Genomic DNA, 25,404 nt, shown 5'->3' with positions numbered 1-25,404 from the left:
AGTAAATTATATATTTAAAGAAAAATTTATTATTATTATTAAAATTTGTAAATTTATTATAATAAATAAATTTAATAGGTTTTTCCTATATATTTCATAAATAGTATGCAAAATCAATAAATCAAATATCAAAACTATTATTTTTTCATCTAAAATATTATTCATGAACTTACAAACGAACATGTACACGAGCTAACGAGTCGAATACTGTAAAGTTTGAGTTTGATTTGTTTATCTTAACGAGCCTCATTAAAACGAGTTCAAACAAACTTTTATAGAATCGAGCTTCGAATAACTCACAATCGGTTTGACTCGTTTATATCTCTGCTTAAATCAAATCAAAGAAATATTATTAAATTAATTATTACTAAGCATCAAGTGGTGGGGTAGGTAGTGGTACGTGGGACAAATAGTTGAGGAGTGTGATGAGAGGCTATAGATGTGGTCAACATCTTCACACGGCGCGTGAGATCCCGATCTTTCAAACTCATTGGATTCCTTCTCGGCGAATCCAACGCGCTAGCAACGTGGCGGACGTTCACCGCCTTTGGACTGGTGCCCCGCGCGTGCGGTTAAGACGCTGTACGGGTGGCAGAGCATTTAGAGAGAGAAAAGCGCGTCGCTAGAGAGAGAAAGAGAGGAGATTTCGAACTGAACCACGCCCTCCGCCTCCGGCTACCTTCAAACCCTAGAGGTTGGGACATAATTGTTTGAACTTCTGTTTTCTGCTCATGTAATCTTAATTCATTATAATCCTTGAATCTTCCGCTTTTGTCAGTTCTAACGTCTGGTTTTTTTTTGGTTAACGAGCGTTGGATCTGCGTTTATATGTCGATTGGCTAATTTCCGAGCTAAAGTTTCCTGTTTGTTCTTTTGAATCGGGGTTGGTTTTTATTTTTTGTTCTGGTTACAGGCCGCTAGGGTTATCTTAGGATTGGTCGAGGTTTGATTTGGAAAATTTGGTTTCTTGATCAATAGTTGGTGTTACATGTATGGCATCTGGCACCACTGGGGATTTCAATTATGATTATTTGAAATCGATGAGTACGGTTTTATGGAATGAAAATAGCAAAGTTTATACACGAAGAGTCCGCAAGAAACTGCCAAAAACTAGCGTCGACATCGATACAGCAAACATCGGAACTGGAACCTCCACAGCTGCCTCTGCCAGCACCGAGATTACCTCAACCACTGCTGCATCCACCGAGGTTTTGTCTCCCATTATTGCCGCAGCTGCCTCCACCGAGGAGCATATCCGCTCTGAGGTTGCCTCGTCTCCGAAGCCCATTAATGACATTGCAGCCACAACAGCCACATTCCCCAGGTATTTGGGTAAAAATATTCTGCAAGAATGTGTGGAAGCATCAGTGGTGGAGGATATTGATTCCTCTCGGGGAAGGCTGCAAGTGCAGTCCCCAATTCTTGAACAGACTCCTTCACAAACACTGGCAGACAGAGATGTTGATTCCTTCCAGTCTCAGCAGCTGTCAGAACAAGTAAAGCATGATGAGCTGAGACCATCAGTGTCTGAGAATGATTCGAGTCAGAATGTTGTGGGGCAAGGCAGTTGCTGTCAAAGTTTGGGGCAGCAGAATCAGAGCAGGTTGTCTCCATTGCTGAATGATGCTGAAACCCAGAGTCCAAAGGAAACTCGCTTGTTTCATATTGATGCTGAAGCCCAGAGTCCAAAGGAAACCCGTTCGTCTCATAGTGAGAATGAGAAACTACAGATAAGCGAGAATGGGCGGCAGAATTTGAGGGAATCATCTGCATTATCTGGTGAGAACGATCTGCCTAACGACAGTCAGATTAAGCTGCAGAATGATGAAAGTTCATTATCAGTGCTACCGCCAGCTCCCTCTAGCAATCTGCCTGCAAACACGAATAAACTGGTGGAGCCGCTGGTGATAACTAGGATAAATGATAGGGTTTTGTTTAGGTTATCAAAAGCAACACAGAAAGATGATATCAAGGAGCTTAGGAGCAAGTTAGAGCACGAGCTTGATCAGATTAGAAAGTTGGTTAATCAGCTTGAAGTCAAAGAGCATGAACTTGCTTCATCTAATGCCCATGTTAGCAATGGTGTTTTCAATAATATAGACTCTGGTGTTGACGGCAGTGAAATTGGTGGATGTTATCATCCTAAACCAGGAAATGTGCCTAATGGTACAGCGGAGAGGAGGGCATTGGTGAGAATTAATTCAGAGATGAGTGTGATGGGGATCCAAGAAACTACGCCTATGAAATTAGCTAGAGTGAGTTCTGATGTGGGTACTGCAGGAACTCTTGACCCAAAGATGTATAGTAGGCAGCTCAGTATTGCTGTAATTGAGAACGCTCATGATGCTGGTGAAATTATTGACAAGGAGAAGAGAACTCCAAAGGCAAATCAGTATTACAGAAATTCGGAGTTCCTGCTAGGGAAGGACAGACTGCCTCCTGAAAGTAACAAGAAATCGAAAACCAATCATGGGAGGAAGCATGGTGGTCGATCAGAACAAGCACCTGATTTCGGTTTTGGGTTTGATAAGAACCGAAATCAAGTGTTTAAAAGCTGTAGCAGTATACTTCAGAGGTTGATGAAGCATAAGCATGGTTGGGTTTTTAACGAGCCAGTGGATGCCAAGGCCCTTGGGCTGCATGATTATCATGTTGTCATTAATCACCCAATGGACTTGGGTACAATTAAAACTAGATTATCGCAAAACTGGTATAAGTCACCTAGAGAATTTGCAGAGGATGTGAGACTTGTGTTTCGCAATGCCATGACTTATAACCCGAAGGGTCAGGATGTTCATGTTATGGCAGAAGAATTGTCAGGTATTTTTGAGGAGAAGTGGGCTGTTATGGAGACAAAGTATAATCCCTATTTGAAATATCATGTGTACCAGGACGCAGGGTTGCCTACTCCCACTTCGAGAAAGTTTCCTCAGCCTTATTTAGAACCAATTGCTCCAGCCTCTGTTCATGCCTTCGCACCTACTGCACCTATGACTATTGATGCAAAAATTCAACGTTCGCATGTTGGCAGGATGCCCGTTCCTAAGAAACCTAAAGCAAAGGATCTGAATAAAAGGGACATGACTTACGAGGAGAAGCAAAGACTTAGCACTAACCTTCAGAGCTTGGCTTCTGATAAGCTTGATGCCATTATTCAAATCATTAAGAAGAATAATACTGCACTTTCTCAACATGATGATGAGATTGAAGTTGACATTGACAGTGTCGATCAAGAAACACTGTGGGAGCTCGATCGATTTGTGAGTAATTACAAAAAGGGCTTGAGCAAGAAGAAAAGAAAAGCTGAACTTGCTCTTCAAGTTAGAACAGTATCTAATCAGTCTGTTTCACGGATGGTAAGTATTGGTGGATAATTTGAAATAAAGCCCAATGCTTAAATAATGTGTCATTACAAGACGATGAAAATTTTCTTTGCAAATGTTTCAGACCACCACCCCAACTGTACCGGAGGTCCAGGTTGAAAGTGGAACAGGTGTTAGTTTACTCTTGTATTTTCAGTTTTCTGTTGACATTTTTTTATGGATTATAAATATAAATTGTGTTTTGGGAGAACTGAGGATTGTTTTCTGCTTTTTCTGAAGTCATTGATAAGCAGGACACACATGCTGTTGAAGGTGAAAAGCATGGTAATGATGTGAGTAGGTCTGGTAGTTCAGGCAGTTCCAGCAGCGATTCTGGAGCGTCTTCCAGTGGTAAATGTTTATCTATGTTTGATGTTTATTCTTTTATGATTGATACTTTGCCTTCATAATTAGTGTAGGATAGCATGTTTCAGTCCTAGATGTAATTCTTATGTTGTCACTTGTCATGATCTTTATATATCGTTTCTTCATTGAAATGATTGGTGTATGTTCATTTCTTTGTATTTAACCTACAGATTCTGACAGTGGCCATTCCTCTGCGGATGGACCGGATGCAGGATAATCACTTGGACCTGAATGACATTAAGGTAAACTGTTGATTGGATTTGTCCTTTTGTGATATAATTATCATGTATTAGATCCTAAACTTTCTCTAGAAACCTTTTTTCTTGCTTACCACGTCCCACCAGCTTCCTGGATCCATAATGTGTTTTGGTCTTTTGAGTAGTTTCATTTGTATTATCATATTGATAGAGAAATGTATATAGACCTTGCTATTATGCCACTTTGAGATGCAGACAATATTAACACGTTTGTGGATCCTGTGTAAACGTTGGGTGTTGTCCGTGTGGAATTTAAAAGGTATTTGATATGTGGAAACTTGTTTGCTCCGATTATACCTCGATTTGCATGTGCTTGACGGTTAATAGTGAAACGTCTGCTAATCGTTTTGCTTGAAAAGTATTAATTTTCTTTTTTTTAACCTAAACTATCGGCCGATACATATACATATACATATATACATATACATACATATATATATATAATATTACGCACCATTTTAAAAATAAAACATCCAACTAGTATTTGAAAATCAAGGGAATCGTCAACACTTTACCAACCCTAAAAAGCTATAAATGTGAAAAGTATCATCCTCTCAAAACCACTCAAAAGCATAAATGAATAGTCTTAAAAATCTCTAACGTAATCATAAACTTAAATCATAAGTGTGGAAAATGAAAGCGCTGGTCCTCGGGTTATGTGCACCGACAGTCCAGCAAAGTCAACCATCAAGACCTCCAGTGATATTAACAGCATAATCACCTGCATCCATCATACCTAGTGAGTCTAAAGACTCAACGCACCATAATCTTGATAACAAGTAATACGTATAAAACCACAAGCAACAGTGAAAGATACTTTTACGTAAAATAACATTTAATGACATGCATAACATAAATCTCAACACTTTCCTTTTCCTCATTTCATAACATAAAACCTTTCATCATGAGCATAAACATTTTTCCTTTTTATTGTCTTTCATCATGAGCATAAACATTTTTCCTTTTTATTGAATTCAAATCGTTAATTGTGACTTTCCTCATCCTCATAAAGTCGATGGATCCATCTACATGTAACAACAGTACTGGGCGGCGGGGAAATCAGCGACACTCTCATCCGTCAACTGAGCCTTGACCTATCCTCATCGAATGGAAATACGATCGGCGGGCTCCCTCTGGGCCCTTTTCTCTCACGATATCCCCATTCATATCCTCATATCCTCAACAGTCACGATTACTTCACCTCTTCCAATATTTCACATTTTCATCACTTTATAAAAATCATGCATTTAATATCCTTTTTCTTTTAAAAACAAGCATGCAACATATCTTTTGGCTTTTATCGTTCATCAAAATTCCATAAACATTTAAAATCATAATTTAACATGAAAAAAATTCATAAACATTTGAAATAATCATATTAGCACATAAAACAACATTCAGAGCACTGTCATGACGTTTACTAATTTTTAGGTGTAAAATTACAGTTGTACTCCTCATAGTTGTCAAGGGCGCAAGGCGCACCGAGGCGCACAAGGGCTCTGGAGCCTGAGGCGCAAGGCGAGGCGCGCGCCTTACCGAAACAAGGCGCACATTTTTATTTTTTTTTAAATATATTTATCTTAGAATAATATATTAAAATATGAAATAATTAAGTCACAATGTCACACAAAACAACAAATAATTAATAAGTTCATAACAATAAGTAACACAATTCAAATTCTTCAATCATCCTGAGTAGTTACGTTTGGGGTTAGTTTGGGCTTTTACATTTTAAGTTACTATTAAAAAAAACAGAGAAGTTGCATTTTCAAAATGCAACTTCTCTGTTACTGAATTTGTTTTTTAAAAAAAGCAACTCAGGCGCGTCTAAGGCGCGCCCGAGAGCCTTTCCAAGGCGAGCCCAGGCGCGCGCCTGGGCGAGCCTTTGTGAATCGTTGCGCCTGGGACGGCCCCAGGCGCAACGCCCACGCCTGGTGGCGCCTCTCGCCTCAAGGCGAGAGGCGCTCGCCTTTGACAACTATGGTACTCCTGGACGTAAAATTTTTCGAATTTGACTTTGAGGCGAGAGGCGCTCGCCTTTGACAACTATGGTACTCCTGGACGTAAAATTTTTCGAATTTGACTTTTTCTTAATTTCATTGACTCTAACATGTCCCAAATAATTATTTAAGCTTATATTAATTTTCCCATAATTTTATTTAGCTTAATACTAGACTTTTTAATTAATCTTTAATTATTCGTTATTAAGGCGTTTTAATCCCGAAAAATTTCAAACTTTAAAATAAAATTTCTAAATTTAAAACTTAGACTTTTTATATTATTTTAGCCCTCGTGAACCACGACTCGACCCGTGAGCCGTGTTTCGATTTATTTTCTAAAAACAAAACCCAAACCTACGGTTCAAGTCACTTACGAGCCATCAAGCTTTTTCATCGAGCCAAGCTCGAGCCACCCCGAGCAAGCCCCTTCCTAGACCTTCTATGGACCCTATTTTAAATAATTAAAACAATTATTTAATAAAAAACATTTTTTCATTTTTCAGCCATCGGTCTCCGACTCCGTTCCTTGATCGCAACTCGAATGATCCTTTAAAAATACATTTTAATGCATGTAAGTAGAAAACTACTAAAATATCATGTAAACATGTCACATAATCAATTAAGCAATTAAAATAAATTAATTAATCATTTTTCATATTTTCTAGATTTGCATACAGTTGAATTATGTCGTCTTAGTTTTAGACCTTACAAATAGGGTGAGCAAAAACCAAATGAAACCGTTGGTTTGGATTGGTTTTTAGTTGATCACTGTTTGGATTTGTTTTAAATTAACCAAACTGAAAAAATTGGTTTAGTTCAAAGTTTTGGTTAAAAAAATCCAAACAAAATCAAACCAAACTGATTTTTTTTAAATATATAACGTTTTTTATTATATATGTAGATTACTTGTTTTTAGTTTATATCATATTTTTAAAGGCGAGGGCGAGGGCACCACTTGATTATCTCTCTATGCCAGGGTATACACCAGGCGCAGTGATCCTGGCCTCACCTTTGAAGCCCAAGTGATCTTTTCCTTCTTTGTTTTATTCTCGTAAAATTTTTAAAAGAAAAAATAGAAAAGAAAGCCTACCAAGCCCTAGAAAAAATAAGCACGCCAAGAAAACTCATATACATTTCCTTTTCTACAAAAATTTAACTGAGGCTTTATTTCTTAATATATTCGAAAATTACATATATAGATAGAGCTAGTTAATAAAATCTAAATTTATCGACTGGACAAACTAGTGGAGAAAATCCTTACACTTGCTATTGTACGAAGAAATTTCAAGCAAGGAAAAAATTCTGTCAGTAATAGCAGATTTGTTGGCTAAAGTGCCACATAACATACTATATAAAAGAAGGGCAGATATAATGAAAGATAATAGCAGTAGTAGATAAATAATTAAATGTATTTTTGTGATATAATATATTTTTGCTTAGCTTAATTATTTCAATGATATTGTTTTGTAATAACATAGTAGTAAATAAATATATTATTTAAAAAAATTAACTGTGCGCCTTGCTTCGATAAGACGCAAGCCCACCTTGTGCCTCAGGCTTCAGGACCTCTTTGTGCCTTTAACAACTGTGGTTTATGTTATATCCCTAGTAATCAAAAGCGCAAGGCCCATTCAAGCGCTCAGGTATCCGGGGGAGTAAGGCGCAAAGAGAAGCAACACAAATTTTACGGAAATAAAGTTGAAAAAGTAACTTATTCTGAACATATAAAAATAAAATCAATTTGTTTTCAAAAATATGAAACATGAGATATCAAATATTAAGATCATCGTCATATTCATCACCCAATTATCAAGTATTAAAATGTGAGGGCAAAGGGCAGTGGCAAAGTGATTTTAGGGTTTCCTATGCTGTATTTTTAATTAATAAAAGAAAAATCACACTTTTAACGAGCGATTTCTCCTTTGGCATATTTTTTTAAAGAGAAGCTGTTTTTCTCTGAAGCGCTCTTCATGGAAGCTGCGCTTTGAAGTGCACTGAAGTGTAGGTTGTGTGCTTCGTGCGCTTTTGACAACTATGATCATATCATTACGATAATGAAAAATTGATAATCGATATTACTTTTATAAATTTTAGGCTTTCCAATTATTTAAACTAGTTCATTTCATTTGCACAAAAATCTATCCATTAACCCATTCATTCTTCCTCGGTATTCGGTATGAATTGATCTTCTTGAAGGTTAGGATGAGGTTGAAAAACTTGAGTAAAAAATATTGGATGTGAATGAATCTACTGTTACCGATGATTGAAGTTGAACGAGCGAAGAAAATAAATGTCTCTTCTTTTTTAAATATGACGGATGATGGTGAAGTTTTTTCTTTTGAAGCTGAACTACTTCATTTTGAGTATTTATATTTCGGACGAAATTTGTAATGTCATTATCATACATTATAACGTAAAGTGTTTAATATATATTTTTTTATTTATAATAGCTACTTAATAATTTGTTTGAACCAAAATTAGAATTTAAATATAATCATCCAACCAAACCCAACCAAACTAAACCAAATTTTTTGGTTTTTAACTTTCTCTACTTTTTTAAATATGACGGATGATGGTGAAGTTTTTTCTTTTGAAGCTGAACTACTTCATTTTGAGTATTTATATATTTTGGACGAAATTTGTAATGTCATTAACATACATTATAACGTAAAGTGTTTAATATTTATTTTTTTTATTTATAATAGCTAGTTAATAATTTGTTGGAGCCAAAATTAGAATTTAAATATAATCATCCAACCAATCCAAACCAAACTAAACCAAACATTTTGGTTTTTAACTGTTAAGGGTTTGGCTTGGTTTGCAACTTTCCGATAGAATTGCTTTGGTTTGAGCTTTTATCATAAATCAAACCAATCCGGTTTTGCTCACACCTAGTTACTATCTCGGAAGTGTCTGAATCTAGTGCTAGTATAATTGCATGTTCTGCTCTGCTAGCTAAAATATTAATTTAATAAAAATTGATGAGATAAACTAAATGAACTACAACAAGAGCTGCCAAAGACATAACAATGAAAAATCAATGCGCTTGGAGACACCTCCAGGTGCATTGACATCAAAAGGCACACGTTTCTGCTGACGCTCAAGGCGTAGCCGGGGTGCAGTATGCTTGTCCTATGCTTATTATTTTTTCTCCACAAAAATTAAGGTGTTAATGTATTTAGAGTTAAAAAGAAGTTTGACAACAACTTACTATAATTTACCGTCCTCCAACTAAACCAATCCTCCAATGATGTTAGTGGATGCTGGCAGGTTTTATACAGATTTCTTTAGGCATTTTAAGGTATTTTTGCTCTTTTTTCCTTTTAATATATCTAAATCTTTAATTGTTACATTGACTAAATTTAACTAGGCTACTATTTATTACAATTCTTTTCTTTTAATAGCACCCAAGCTCTAGCCATAGGGAATCACATTCACCTGTCCAGACAAGGTAAATCTAGAGGCTTATCAAAGTGCTTCCAAATTTAACCTTAGCAGTTACCTGCTTGAAAGATTGGAAGATGTATTGAACAAGTGGCATATCGCCCTACTGTTGGTAAATATTATATTCAATTATGGATATAACTGTAGGAAGAAAGATTTAGAATTTGCGCTATATATATCGTTCCTGATTTGGGGGATTCCGTGTTTAAGACTCTGCACCATCCAAAAGCTTGTTTGGCTTATTTTTTGTATATTTGGACTCAAAATGAATTACGTAACAGGGTGTGGTGCTGTCAATATCAAATACCTCAATCTTCACTGTGAAGATGCATGCTTTATATGGTTGACTTGACCTGTTGCTACTCCTTGCTCTGGACAAGGACTGCCTAAATCAAGTACTTTTTTATTTTCAAATAAAATACTGCAGCTGTATTGAATGCTGCTGCTACCAGAATTACGGGGTTTACTGTCTTGTTGAGATAGGTTGAACATTTCAATTATAAAACTATCCTGTTTTGTATTATATCATTAAGTGCTACCTTTTGTCGACTGTCAGTAAATTCATTCCTCTCACATTAGCAGAGCTCATTTCTTTTTGTTTGACCATTAAATGTGGCCAACCAATTAGTTCAAAGGTGGAGCTGTTGGTTTGCAAACTTATTTTCTGGGGTTAAGTCTGTGTGTGGCAGTTGTGGTAGTGAGTACTTCTCTTATCTCCATCGCTTTAGTTCTGCTGTAGTTGATCTTGATTCGACGTTAGAAAGATGTTGATTTTTCCCTAAAAACCAAATACTTTTATCTTTTAATACTGCATTTTTTATTCCATCCATATGAGTTGTTGACACTGTAAACTTGTGATATTTTATGTCAATGAGTCAGCACGTGATATATTTACCCCTTGTTTCTCCAAATGCCCCACCAGTACTAGATTAACAACCTATAATGGAATAGTTTACTATTTTTCTGCAGGACTTGTTCACTGGATTTTCACTCCAATCATCGTCAGTGTGTTTACCTAAATATGGTTTGCAGAAAGTAAGTTTTGGGACTCGTTTTATAGCATCAAGGGACATCTGGGACAATTTGTCTGGACCAAAACTCGCTGAATTATTAAAGCTTAGAAGATATTTGGCTGTGCAACATGTGGCGTGTGATGAACTTGGTGTCTCGGTTAGTTATTTAGGTTGATGACTGGAAAGTTCCATTCGACTCGCAGAAGGAGACGTCATGGTTCATAATTACGTAGATGACTGAAAACTTTGATTTTTATTTTTACCATCATTTGAACTTTTGAGTTATGTGCAAGGGGTTTTGTGTTTTTTTGGTACTACAGACGAATTTGTAGTTTTGGTCTGGTTGGGACGGGGATGGGGGAGGTTGCCGGTGTAAATTGTCCTGGTTGCTACCAATTTTATTTATAAATAAGTAAAAATGTTGCAGGGTGTTTTTAATCGGCATTAGTTGAATGGATCCATGATGCATGCAACAGACATTATCTTTGGATGTCATCTTCTTGGATAAAAATGTTTTTAAAATTGGTGTCTTCTGTTAGGATATGTCAAGCTCGACTGACAATTGCAATTAGTTTCACAATTTGACCTTTAAAATTAATATGTTCCCGAACTCTCCATGTTTTTTGCGACCACCTTTAATGGCTCACCGCTCACTTGTTTGTGCAACACATGAATCTTTTTTGCTTAAAATAAAAATAATCAACTTTTTTTTTATTGTTTATAAGCAAGTTTAAGTAGAAAAATAATAAACTAAAGTATTAATCTATCTATAAATGTTACACGAATGTGGGTAATGAGTAAAATTTTATACTATTAATTATTATTTATATGTAGTTTTGATATGATGTCTATTTACTTTTTTCATACACTGAGGCACTCACCTCAATGGTCGATCCGAAATGAATTCAATTTTCTATAAATCTATTTCTCTGAACTCTGCTACTTCAACTTCTTATGATAATAGAAGGATAATAAATATTGAAGAAATAGTCATAGAAGATTTTGATAAATCAATTGATAAATGAGAAATTCCAAAAATAAATAAAGATCAAATATATAAAAATTCAAAATATCAATCATTCAATACAAATTGTACAAGCAAAACGGAATTCCAAGTAAATAAAAACTTTCTACGTAAGGATTTTTATGATATTCATAATAAAGAAAAAAGATTATGGTATTTTGAAAAATTTATGGATATCAGAAAATATATTCAAAAAAAATTCTATGAATTTATAAATAAATATAAAATTCACATTTTATTCTTTGATTGTTTGAAATATATTCCTCTCAAAATTCTTTAGATTATCCATTTTCGAACTCTGTTAATCCAATTGTAAATAATATAGAAACCTCGAATACAGATAGTAAAATCAAAACACCAAATTTTAAACCATATCAAATAACTGAAAAATAGTGTTAAAAATATTAAAGAAAATAATTCTGAATTCATAAAAATAGTACAAGATAAATTAAGTAAAATTGTAACAACAAGAAGTAGTTCAAATCAACCCATAGATCATACTGATCTTGAAACACCAACATTTAATCTTAGAATAAATATCTTAAATCATGATTTTGATATTAGTGAAGCTTTAGAACAATTCCAAAATCCTACAAACAAAATCAATAAAATAGATTGAAATCAATCTTCTCAAAAGTTACAAATTATTCATACTCCAGATTTAGGAATAATAAAACATATAACACAATCTCGTTTTAATGCTTCTTCCATTTATGATTGGAACATAGATAGAATGACTGAATATAATATTCTTAGTATTTTATAACAAATGACTACGACAGCAAATGCCTATAAAATTCAAACAAATACACAAGATAGAACCATAGCCGAACTCCTTGTAGCCGATTTTTCTGACCAAATTATGGGTTGGTGGGGACTATTATCTTACAAATCAATAGCAAGAAGATATTCTAAATTCTATAAAAAATGATGAAGATGAGATATCAATTTTAGATCAAGATGAAAATCCCCAACAAGATGTTGTAGCTACTTTAATCTTAACAATCTTTTTACACTTTATAGGTGATCCTTCACATTTAAAAGATAAACATGCCGAATTATTATCAAATCTTAAATGTAAAAAATTAAGTGATTTTCAATGGTAGATATGTAAACGATCCAAACTAAACCAAACAGTATCAGGCTTGAGCTTGGTTTGTTTAAAATTGTTTGAGGCTCGAGCTCGGTTTGTATTGAAATTACTGAGCTCGAGAAAAAGCTCGAGCTCGGCTCGTTAAAAACTCGTTTAGCATGTTAATCAAGCCAGGCTCGAGCTTGATTCATTAATAGCTCGTTTAGCATGTTTAACAAGCCTGACTTGAGTTCGTCTCATTTTCGAGCTCGATAAGCATATAATTGAGCTCGAATTTGATTTTGAATCGAGCTTGTTAAAAATTAAATATATCTATAAACTAATTTTAAATCAGACATAAAAATTTAAATTCATTCATAAATAACCAAAACGACACAAATAAGAGCTAAAAAAACATAAATCAGTATATTATTGAACATTCCAAAATCATGTTTGCGAGCCACCTAAACGAGCCGAGCTCGAGCTCGAGTTCGTGAGCAGGATTACCAACTCATTTAGGAGAAATTGTTAGAAATAAAATTAGAGAATCATGTGGAAACAAAAAAAAAATTCCTTATAATGAATTTACTTATGGTCAATTAGTCTAACTCAACAAGAAGGTTTAAAAATATTTCAAGATCTAAAATTACAAAAAAATTTAAAATGAGAAATGCTTTCCTTCTAAATACTTTGGAAACTGTAGTAAATCTTACAAAAAAACCATATAGAAATTTTTTTTAATACAATAAGAAAACTTATAAATCAATAGAAGAATTTTATAAGAAACTTTATAAGAAAATTAAAAATTTCAAACAATATCCTAAAAAATCCTTTAAAGATATTGAAGGTTATAAATGTAATAAAAAATGACATACTGCTAATTATTGTAGATTGAATAAACAGTTAAATGAATTAGAATAAAATGAAGAAATATTAAATAAAATTTAAAATCTTTTAATTGAATCTTCTGAGTCAGAATAAAAAAAAATTCTTCTGAAGATGAAAATGAATCTTTAGAAATAGATGAATTAATTACATCTAGTAACGAATCTGAAAAACAAATTAACATGCTTTCAAAACATCAACAATTTCTTCTTGATATTCTAAAAAACATTAATGATCCCAATATTCAAAAAGAATATCTTGATAAAATTTCAAATCTCTCTCAAAGAAAATAAAGAAGAAAAAACAGAAATAAATTATACTACTTTACCAAATACTTTTAAAAATATTTACGACCTAACGAATATTTTAGAAAAAAAGAAAGAAAACAAAAAATAAAGAGATAACAATCCAAGATTTACAAAAAGATATAAAAGAAATAAAATTAGAACTAAAAAAATTAAAAGAAAAACAAAAGAAAGATTCTGAAATAATCAAAGTAATATTAGATAATATTAATATTGAAAATTACGAAGAATCTGAAGATAATGAAATTAAAAACATTCAAAACCTTGAGAAAATTCTTGAAGAATTTCTTTTTGTATTAAGAGAAATAACCTCTAGAAAATACATACTAAAAATAAATCTGTTATTTTCAGAAAATTTTAAAATTAATACAATAGTCCTTTTTTATACTGATTGTTAGAATTAATTTTGTTGTGGAGATGCTAGTAAAAAACCAGTAGATGCTGGCTTAAATACAAAACCAGTAGATGTAAATAAGCAGAAAACCAGAAGCACTTGTACCGCACTAAAACCAGTAGCAGCACCTATCAAGTACTGCTTAATCTACTTAACAAATGACTTGTTAGCTAAAACCAGAACTAGAAGAAATACAAACTCGAAATAAACACTAGCAGAATTTTGCGTATCTCAAGTCTTTAAATATTACCGTTAATCTATTAACATGATAGTAGCATTTATTGCTTCATTAAATTCCATTAAATGTTGTACGGGAACATTTAAGACGGCTTACCATTTTTGGTATGAACTGAGACTGATTGCTTTAACGTATTCTGTAGGGTCCATTTTCAGCAATAAAGCTGAACCACTGAAAAGTCAAAAGAGCCGTTCAGATTTTAGAACGTTGGATGAAGCCTATATATGGAGACGAAGCACTTTTCAAGAAAAAGAGAAGAGAACGAATCTCAATCAAAAATTTCATTCGAGCATCGCTAGAACTTTAAGTTATCTCAAAAGCTCAACACCGAAAAAGCAGCACACGCTTCATTGCATACATTTGATCATTTGAGATTATTTTGTGCTAGCTATTTTCTTTATCTCTTCTTAAGCTATTCACTTCACTATCTCATTAATAGAAGAATTTGTAACTGGAAAAGAGTCCTTTCCAGAACTTAAGATTATTCAAGTAGTGGAGTTGTAAAACTAAAAGTTTCAGTAGGCGAAGGGTAAGTCCTGTTGAAGTGGGTGTGTACAACTGTTGTACTGTATTCACCAAAGTCTTTTAGTGATACATTCTGGAAACAGAAGAAGGGGAGACGTAGAAGATTCATCTTCGAACTTCCAGAAACAAACCCTGTGCCATCTACTGCTTTTCTGTTTTACTATTTTTCACCCACTAACCAACAGATCGTTTCCGCACATTATCTTGTGATCTGCTGGTTTTTAAACTTGAACAAAGAACCGCTAGCATCTCTAACAGGACTCTAGCACATCATTCTGAAAAATCGATTAATTTTGCCGTTGAGTTTATCACCCCCCTCTAAACTCAACCCGATCCTCAACAAGTGGTATCAGAGCAGGTTATTCTTGTTCTGAAAAATATTTAACAGACATGGCTCACTTCAGCAAAATTCCAATGTTTTCAAAAGAAGACTTTGATGACTGGAAAATCAGAATGCAAGCTCATCTTGCAGCTCAAGATGATGACATGTGGTATGTCATCACAGATGGTCCATTAAAGATCTTAAAGCCAAATCCAGCTGTTGCTATCACCGAAGGTGCACCTCAGATGCTGGAAAAACCAAGATATGAATGGACAAGTGAGGACAAGAAGAAAGCCAATCTTGACAACGTTACAAAGGACATTCTGTACAAGACACTCGACAAAAATACCTTGAGCAAAATCAAGATGTGCCCTACTGCCAAGGAAATCTGGGAAAAATTGATTCAAATCTGTGAAGGAAAGGAAGAAACTAAGGAAAACAAACTTTCTGTAGCCATGCAGAAGTTTGAGAATATGAAGATGAAGGTTGGAGAAACTATGAATGAGTTTGATGAACGCTTCAGTAGCCTTGTCAATGAACTCTCAGCTTTTGGGAAAGATTTTGGCAACAGGGAAGTTGCATTAAAGGTAATGAGAGCTCTACCCAGAGAATGAGACGTCAAAACGATGGCAATCAGAGCTTCGAGGGATCTAAACAAGTTAGAACTACATGACTGGTTCTCAGATCTGAAGGCATATGAGTTTGAACTTGAAGTTCGAAGTGGAGAAGAGCCCTTAGCAATTCCACCAACCAAAGCTCTCGCAGCTACTGTTAACTCTATTGCTACAGTTGCCCCAAGTTCATCTTCTGCTACTGCTATAGAAAGTACTTCTGAGAGAAGTGATCGAGCAAAACTTGCACTATGAATTCCCCAAGAAAATATGATTTTGTATGCTCAAAATGTAATCGCAAGTGCACGATGTCAAGGTATAATATAGTGTACGTGAATACGAGTATCGTTCCACTGGAGACTGTCTTTAACAATTATTATTTTAGTTATTAAAACTTTAGCGACGAAATTTGATTGTTTGTTTTATGACTAATAAAATTCAAGAAAATTTAAATAAACAAGCTCAAAGATTAAATGATGAAATATGAATGCTAAATCAATGGATTAAATTTCAAATGATAAAAGAATTTGTTGGGAATTCTGGTTCACCTACCCCTTATTAATTAATTAATTCGTTCGATTGTGTTCTACGCTTCCGACAGGATTTCCTATTCAATTGAACACACTCTCTCGAGCTATGCCAAACTAATTCACTCAATGAAGTAATTAAATGTCTTTAATTATTTATCAAGAATGAACCGCATTTCGATTGATGAAATCCCCTAGTTTTCGACCCTAAGGACTATGACTATCGGCACGTATCCAATTTCATATGTCTATGCAAATTGTAGATCCGTAGATTATACTACTCGATCCTATCACTAGTTATTCTCTCGAACTCACTCGTGATATAAAATTGTCGTAAAAGTTAGCTACGCTCAACGACACAATGAAAATCGTAGAAAAATCAAGAATAAATCACAAACCGAAATATAAATTAACCAACTAAAAGCTTGGGGTAGGATCCCCTTTAATCCCAACAAATATTAAAGTTAGCTACTAAAATTCATTGTAAAAATAAATGCAACAATGTTTAAAATGAAAGAAACTAGATTAGAAATACTAGAAGAGACGAAATCTGCGAAGAACGGTGCCCGGAAAACTTCAAATCTTCAATCCAAGCGCAAAGTTTTCTCCAAAGCTCCTTGACGACTGCCGAATTATGTCTGAATAGGTCTCCAATTCGTCCCCCTCGCATACCATATCAGTCTTGTTCAGAAATTAAGGAAAGAATCGGCTGAAAAAAAATCTTGCCAAAAATAAGTGGCGCTCGGGCGGTAGAAAAAGTACCGCTCGAGCGCCAACTTTATGTAAGTTCCCTCAGCTGATGCGGCATTCGCGCTCGGGCGGTAGAAAAGCACCGCCCGAGCGCCAAGATTCTGTAAGGCTGACTTCGGAGGCATTTTCTCGCGCTCGGGCGGTATAAAAGCACCGCCCGAGCGCCAACTTTCTGTCTCGGCCCTTGAATTATTCACTTCTCGCGCCCGGGCGGTAGAAATGTACCGCTCGGGCGCCGCTTGTTCTGTCCAATATTCTTGAGCTTTCCACCTTTCGCTCTGATTTTCGTTCTCCGATCATTTTTCCTGCAGATCCATCACACACAAGTGAGACATAATCAAAAGCAATTAATTACTATAAAATGAACAAAAAGTAAATGAAATGCATGCATGCGCAATGTAAACACAATTAAAACTAATGCAATAAACACGTAAAAACACCCCCTATCAACCCCCTCATACTAACCTTTTGCTTGCCCTCAGGCAAAACAGGTTAAAGCACGAGACTCTAAACAAACACAACAAAAGTAAAAGACTCAAACAAGAACTAATCAACACAATTAAATACCAATGGTGAAGTGACACGTTTATGTTCATGCCTCAGTTTACTTTCCCACTACCCATCATCATCAAGTCCAGTCGCAACGAATACTCATTCTCGTCTACACATAAATATCGACACTAATTTGAACGTGTGTGTGTGTCATGATGGGTCTAGTCATTCGTACGTCAAATAGATCAATCATCAAATCATGCGAGTCACTCAATCAACACTTCAATACAAGTCTCACTAGCATGCATCCCCGTGTCCATTTATCACTAGCCATAAATTGAACTTTATTCAACTTTTAAGTGCAGATAAAGGTGTCGAAAAGAAGGAAAATAAGCTCAAATGGCTAAAAGTTGGGAGTACACCGATCATTTTCATTGTGCAATCGTCAAGACTTATCGTCTGACTTTCCTCATCTCCTTACATCTCCAACTTTTAGCCTAGGAATAGAATTTCATTCCTTTTATTTCGGCTCCCCCTCACCTTACATCTCCTTCTTTATTCTTTTTTCCTTTTTTGTTTTTTTTTTGAATGCACAATTTTCACACATGTACTCCCTAGGCTAAGAATATAATATAACTTTGAATTACAGCCGGTTGAGAGTATGATCTTGTAATGAGTGCATTGGAACGGAGGTAAATGTAAAGTTCAAGGCAAATCAAATTTTCTCATTCAAGGTCCCACATAGCGACTTATTTTCACGGGTTTGCATGCTAAATCAACTCATAAATGGTGCCTTTCAAGTTAACCACATAAATTTCAAATTTCACCATTATTCCTACAAAATTCTAGCCCCCACACATATGTGCTCTAAAAGTTCAAAATTTGTACCATAATTCATGCTTTAACAATCACGAGTATCATTCACGACGTGACCCAATCAATATTTTTGTAAACTATCAATTCACCATCATCATTGGCTCATAAACATGTTTTCTCACCATAAACGACTTTAAACCACATAAATGCAACGACTTAAAAACCAATTAACTAAACACGCAAAACAACCTAACAAAACAATCTACCCCCCCTCATACTAGAGTTGTGCAATGCCCTCATTGCACAAAACGAAACAAAAACTAAGAACAAAAAGAACCATGAATGCAAATGCAAAATAAAAAGAAAGGGTAAACAGTAAACTCCCCTGATCAAGGCTCATCCTCGTCATGTCCGGCGGTTGCACTCCGGCGGCACCCCCGTGCTGGTAATAATCATACTGGAACTGGAATGGGGGAGGAGGTAGCGGAGACGGCGGCACGGTCGATGGGTCAACGCCCCCTTGCACAAGCAGCGAGCGCATCATGGAGTCAATGTGAGACAGATGGTCGGTGACATACGAGTTGAATTGACCTTGATGCGTTTGGAAGGCGAGATTCTCGGCCATCATATCGGTGTGAGTTCGCCGGCGGGGTGGTGGTGGACGGCGGCGTGGAGTGGCGGCGCTAGAGCCACCTAAATTTTCCTCCTCAGTGGGGAAGTCAATCTGTCGCTTGGCATACTTTCGCTTATCGTCTTCGATGGAAATCGGCTTCATGGGTTGAATCCACTCCTCGTCGTCCCGGAATAGAACTCCCGCCCGGGCACACAACTCGGAGATAATTGTCGGGAAGAACAGACCGACGTGACTGTTGCGAGCACACAACATGATTTGAGAGTGGATAAGTGTGCCCACATTCACGTCGTAGCCGTGAGTTAACGCAAAAAGGAGAACCGCTCGTTCCTTTTGGACCTCGCTCTTATGCGAGACCGGCATCATCCGTCGGGCCACAAATAAGTACCACATGGCAGCGTCAACGGTCAAGAATTTCTCGTCGAAACAGCTCGGCGGTCCGTCCACTGGTTTCCACATCGCACCCGCACCCGGATGGCATAGCGCAGGTGATAATCAAGTCATAGTTCGGGTCAGCAGCTAAAGCCTCAAAACGAGAGTTGTCAACCTCCGCCGTTTCCAACAGTGCATTGATAGTTGCCGAGTCACACGGGACATGTACACCCCGAACAAACACCGTCCCATTTCTCCCCTCCATAGCATTCGCGTAAAATTCACGCACCACCGAAACTACCGCTGCCTTAGGATGATTGGAAAAAGTTTCCCATCCGCGCCGTTCCAATTCTATCCGAGGTTCTAGGTGCCTATCGGCCGATTCTTTTCGGAATCCCCTCTTTACTATCGGATTTCTATGCATCTTGGCATGCTCATATCTAGCCCGAGCTCCCTCACTAACAAATCGATGCCTATCAAAAGTCGAAGAAGAAGAAGAGCCGGAAGTACCTCGTTGTTTCTTCTTTGGAGCCATGGTAGGTGAGGAGAGAGATGTGGGGTGAATCGGAGAAGATGACCGCTTGAATTCCGAAGGATGATTGTACCCACGAAGCTTGAACCTTGACGGTTGGAGTGATTCCCTGCAAGAAGATGAGAGGAGAGTGAAGGGGAGTTAGGGATTGAGAGGAATAATTGGGGAAATTTCGTGCAGAATGGGAAGGGGAAAGGGGAATTCGCACTTATTAAAGCGATCGCGCTCGAGCGGTAAAAATGTTACCGCTCGAGCGCCAACCGTCTGGAAAGTCATAGTCTGAAGTAAGCAGTCGCGCTCGAGCGGTAGGAAATCACCGCCCGAGCGCCAACTCTCTGTAAGCCAAAGTGAGTTGCGCGCTCGAGCGGTACAAAAATACCGCCCGAGCGCCAACTTTCTGTCCCGATACCTTTTTTTTTTTTTTGAATAAAAACATGAAATAACACTAAAATCAAATTGAATGCAAGATGAAGGGAAAAAGAATAGTTCTCAATTTATAGTCGAGAGCTTGACTGTCGGTCCGTCTCAGTTCGGATGATCTTGGAACCGTGTGATTCCAAGTTGTGGATCAACTGTGCCACCCATGTAGTGCTTGAGGCGCTGGGCATTGACCGTGAATGTCCCGTCCTTCCCATCTTTCAATTCGACAGCTCCCGATGGATAAACTTTCGAGATTACGAATGGACCGGACCATCGCGACTTCAATTTACCGGGAAACAAGTGCAACCGGGAGTTGTAGAACAGAACACCTTCACCCTCCTTAAACTCTCTCTCGATGATTCTCTTGTCATGCGCCTTTTTGGTTTTTTCCTTGTAAGACAGTGCGAGATCGTAAGCCGAATTCCGGAACTCCTCCAATTGGTCCAACTGAAGCAAACGCTGTTCACCTGCATCAGTAAAATTAAAGTTTAGCGCTTTTGTGGCCCAGTATGCTCGATGCTCTAACTCAACAGGTAGATGACATGCTTTACCAAACAAAAGCCTATACGGTGTAGTGCCTATAGGTGTTTTAAAAGCAGTCCTATACGCCCAAAGAGCATCATCTAACCTCACCGACCAATCTTTCCTACTGACACCTACTACTTTCTCCAAAATTCGCTTAATCTCACGATTCGACACTTCCACTTGACCACTCGTCTGTGGGTGATAAGGGGTAGAGATTTTATGTGTGAGACCATATTTGCTCAAAAGTTTTTCAAAGAGTTTGTTGCAAAAATGAGTGCCACCATCACTAATGATTGCTCGTGGTGTTCCAAAACGGTTAAAAATGTTTTTCTTCAAAAATTTTAGAACCACTTGAGCATCATTAGTGGCGTATGCTTCCGCCTCTACCCACTTAGACACATAATCCACCGCCACCAAAATGTATTTTTTCGTGAAAGAACTGGGAAACGGTCCCATGAAATCTATCCCCCATACATCAAAAACCTCACACTCAATGATATTATTTAAAGGCATTTCGTGACGGTTAGAGATGTTACCTGACCGTTGGCATTTATCACAATGTAGCACATAAGAACGAGCATCTTTAAAGAGGGTTGGCCAATAAAAGCCACATTCGAGTACCTTAGATGCCGTCCTCGTTGGTCCAAAGTGACCACCTACCTCACGGTCATGGCAATGGTTGAGAATCTTATAAAACTCTTCCTCCGCAACACACCGTCTTATCATGGAATCTGCACAAATCTTAAACAAGAACGGTTCCTCCCAAAAATAGTATTTCACGTCAGAAAAGAATTTCTTTCGTTGGTGAAAAGATAGGTTCGGTGGAGGTGTGCCTGTGACAAGAAAGTTAGCGAAATTTGCATACCATGGACAATTTCTCACCTCAAATAGTTGCTCGTCCGGGAACCAATCATCGATAGCATGATCAACAGAATCATTACAAATACACTCTAATCTAGACAAATGATCTGCAACCACATTCTCAACACCCTTCTTATCTTTTATTTCTAAATCAAATTCTTGCAACAATAGAATCCACCGAAGTAGGCGTGGTTTTGCATCTTTCTTAGCAAGTAAATGTTTCAGTGCAGAGTGGTCAGTGTAGAAAATGACTTTAGACAAAACAAGATATGCATGAGACTTGTCAAGTGCAAACACTACTGCAAGTAACTCTTTTTCGGTGGTAGCATAATTCAATTGTGCCTCATCTAGAGTCTTACTTGCATAGTATATAGTGTGGAATACCTTGTTCTGTCTTTGGCCGAGGACAGCACCTACCGCAGTATCACTAGCATCGCACATGATCTCGAAGGGTAGATCCCAATCCGGTGTACCAAGACAGGAGCCGTCACCAAGCGCTCCTTCAACTTCTCGTATGCCTGCAAACAATCAGAATTAAAGTCAAAAGGTACATCTTTCATGAGTAAAGAAGATAGAGGTATGGCAACTTTAGAAAAATCTTTGATAATACGCCGGTAAAAACCGACGTGGCCTAGAAAACTTCTAACTCCCTTTATGGACGCCGGAGGTGGTAAGTTCTTAATCACTTCTACTTTCGCCTTGTCCACCTCGATTCCGTTCCCTGAAACCTTGTGCCCTAGGACAATTCCCTCTTGTACCATGAAGTGGCATTTTTCCCAATTAAGCACCAAGTTTGTCTCCTCACATCTCCTCAACACTACCGTCAGATTCTGCAAACAATCATCAAAAGACGAGCCAAATATCGAGAAATCATCCATAAAAATTTCAAGAAAAGTTTCTATCATATCATGGAATATAGCGGTCATGCAACGTTGAAATGTGGCAGGGGCATTACATAGACCAAACGGCATGCGGCGAAAAGCAAAAGTGCCGTAAGGACAAGTGAAAGTGGTTTTCTCTTGGTCCTCCAGCGCAATCATAATTTGGTTGTATCCCGAATACCCATCCAAAAAGCAATAAAACTCATCACCCGCTAACCTCTCAAGCATCTGATCAATAAAGGGAAGGGGAAAGTGGTCTTTACGGGTGGCATCATTCAATTTTCTATAATCAATGCACACACGCCATCCAGTAACAGTCCTAGTGGGTATTAATTCATTATTTTCATTTGTGATAACAGTAATCCCACCTTTCTTTGGCACACATTGAACGGGACTTACCCATGCACTATCAGATATAGGATAGATAATACCTGCATCGAGAAGCTTAATCGTTTCAGCTTTCACTACCTCTTGCATCTTAGGATTCAATCTTCGCTGAGGTTGCACAAGAGGTAAATACTTCTCTTCCATCAAGATCTTGTGCATGCAGACTGATGGATTGATCCCTTTGATATCCGCCACCTTCCACCCAAATGCACTCTTGTGTGCTTTCAATACTTCCAACAGTTTGTCCTCCATCACATCTGTCAAAGCAGCAGAAATAATGACAGGTAAAGTGTTATTCTCACCTAAGTACACATACTTGAGGTGTGGAGGCAACGGCTTCAGCTCAAGTGTTGGGGGATCTTCGATGCTTGACCTTTGAGGGGTCAAATCTCTTCGTTCTCCTAGATCCTCTAGTCGCATCCTCATTGGCCTTCTCCATGGTTGGTTGGCATTAAAGTGTGCCACAATTTCGGCTCTTTCCTCATCCAATTCCTCTTCTCCCAATTCAGTATCGATAGTGGCCTCCAAAGGGTCCCTAAGAGCATCCTGCACATAGTTAGACGCAAGAGAGTCAAAAGCATCAATTCTAAAACAACTATCAGAATGCAGTGTGTGCTTAAGTGCATTAAACACATCAAAAGTAATCTCTTCGTCGCCCACTCTCAATCGCAACTTCCCTTCTTGCACATCAATCAGTGCCTTGCCAGTCGCAAGGAACGGTCTACCCAAAATCAGAGGCATCTCCTCATCCTCATCCATATCAAGCACCACGAAGTCCGCAGGAAAGATAAACTTGCCCACTTTCACTAGCACATCCTCGATCACTCCGCGGGGGTACTTGACAGACCTGTCAGCCAGTTGTAAAGACATCCTCGTCGGCTTAGGCTCTCCTAATCCGAGTTTCTTGAAAACAGATAAGGGCATCAGATTAATACTTGCACCAAGATCACACAACGCTTTACGAAAAACAACATCACCAATCATGCAAGGGATAGAAAAACTCCCTGGGTCTTTTAGTTTCGGTGGGATTTTGTTTTGCACCAAAGCAGAGCAACTTTCGGTCAAATTTACCGTCATGTGATCCTCCAATTTTCTCTTGTTGGCTAAGATGTCCTTCAAAAATTTAGCATAACTAGGCATTTGCATCAAAGCATCGGCAAAAGGAATATTAATATGCAATTTTTTAAACACTTCTAAAAACTTACCGAATTGTGCATCAAGTTTTGCCTTTTTTAATGCTGCAGGAAAAGGTGGAGGGATAACAATCTTAGGTTGTGCAGTGAGTGCTGGTGTAGAGTTAGATGACTTACCTTGAGACGTCGCAGCATGTTCATCCGGCACTTGGCTTTTCTCTTTTTCTCTAGGCTCCAAAACTTTTCCGCTCTTCAACTCAATAGCCTTCACTTGCTCTTTTGGATTAGTCTCGGTATTACTTGGCAAGGTGCCCGGCTCTCTACTTGCTATCATCTTGGTCAACTGTCCAATTTGATTCTCGAGCCCCTTTATTGATGCATCTTGGTTTTGGAGTCGAGTTTCAGTGGATGAGATAAACTTAGACATCATTTGTTCCAAGTTGGACTTTTCTTCTCTAGGAGGATCGGATCTGTACATCGGTTGTTTCCCATATTGTTGTCCTCCTTGCGGCCTATTATGACTGTTTTGACCGCCCCATGAGAAGTTGGGATGTTGCCTCCACCCAGGATTATATGTGTTCGAGTAAGGGTCATTCCTTGGGCGGTTTTGAACTCCCACTTGATTCACCGGTGCCTCATCTTGCACATAGAAGGGATTTCCATCTTGACAGTCTTTCACATAGTGTTCCCCTCCACACTTCTCACAGAATATCTCTTGAAGACGCATAGCCGTGCCACCCACGTTCAAGCCGTCTATTTTCCTGTTTAAAGCGTCAAGTTGTGCAGTAATAACAGAAAAATCAGTTACCTGGTGTACTCCGGCACTTCTCCACTGGTTGTTCCTGTCAGATTGAGGATGATAGCTGCTAGTAGCCATCTCCTCCAACAACTCATATCCTTCTTCCGCAGTCTTCCTCAAAAGGTTCCCACACGCAGCAGCATCTATCATAGTACGGTTAGGAGTAAGCAAACCGTAATAAAATGTTTGAACGACTAACCCAAGTGGTAACTCATGATGTGGGCATCTTCGTAGTAGGTCCTTGAAGCGTTCCCATGCCTCATATAAAGATTCTTGATCGAATTGAGCAAATGTTGTAATGTCTGCTCGCAGCTTCATGGTTTTTGATGGAGGGAAGTATTTGATAAGAAACGCCTTCGCCATGTCCTCCCATGTAGCGATCGAACCTACAGGTAAACAATTCAACCAAGCTTTAGCTTTATCACGCAAAGAGAAAGGAAATAAACGCAGTCTAACAGCA

At 37.6% G+C, this 25,404-nt stretch overlaps 1 protein-coding gene and 1 non-coding gene across 6 annotated transcripts; both read left to right on the top strand.

Annotated features, from left to right (window-relative positions):
* Positions 1-455: 455 nt before the first annotated feature.
* On the top strand, positions 456-10,889 carry LOC140830831 (uncharacterized). Of its 5 annotated transcripts, none has more exons than XM_073194335.1 (6): positions 458-694; positions 914-3,356; positions 3,448-3,493; positions 3,603-3,713; positions 3,899-3,970; positions 10,399-10,888. In XM_073194335.1, the coding sequence occupies exons 2-5, from the start codon at positions 993-995 to the stop codon at positions 3,943-3,945; spliced, it is 2,568 nt and encodes an 855-aa protein (XP_073050436.1). In that variant the 5' UTR covers positions 458-694; positions 914-992; the 3' UTR covers positions 3,946-3,970; positions 10,399-10,888. The 5 variants fall into 5 exon arrangements, with proteins under 5 accessions (XP_073050439.1, XP_073050438.1, XP_073050436.1 ...); XM_073194336.1 differs by having other exon boundaries at positions 779-3,356; XM_073194337.1 differs by having other exon boundaries at positions 457-3,356; positions 10,381-10,889.
* A 14,263-nt stretch (positions 10,890-25,152) lies between these two features.
* LOC140831249 (small nucleolar RNA R71) lies at positions 25,153-25,258 on the top strand. The gene has a single exon (XR_012117825.1). It is a non-coding gene; the product is annotated as a small nucleolar RNA R71 (small nucleolar RNA).
* Positions 25,259-25,404: the final 146 nt, after the last annotated feature.

The sequence above is a fragment of the Primulina eburnea genome, chromosome 4 (genome assembly GCF_022965805.1).
Source record: "Primulina eburnea isolate SZY01 chromosome 4, ASM2296580v1, whole genome shotgun sequence".
Classification (NCBI taxonomy): Eukaryota; Viridiplantae; Streptophyta; class Magnoliopsida; order Lamiales; family Gesneriaceae; genus Primulina; species Primulina eburnea.
Note: the sequence above shows the minus strand (reverse complement) of the source record. Positions and strands in the feature narration are given on the sequence as shown.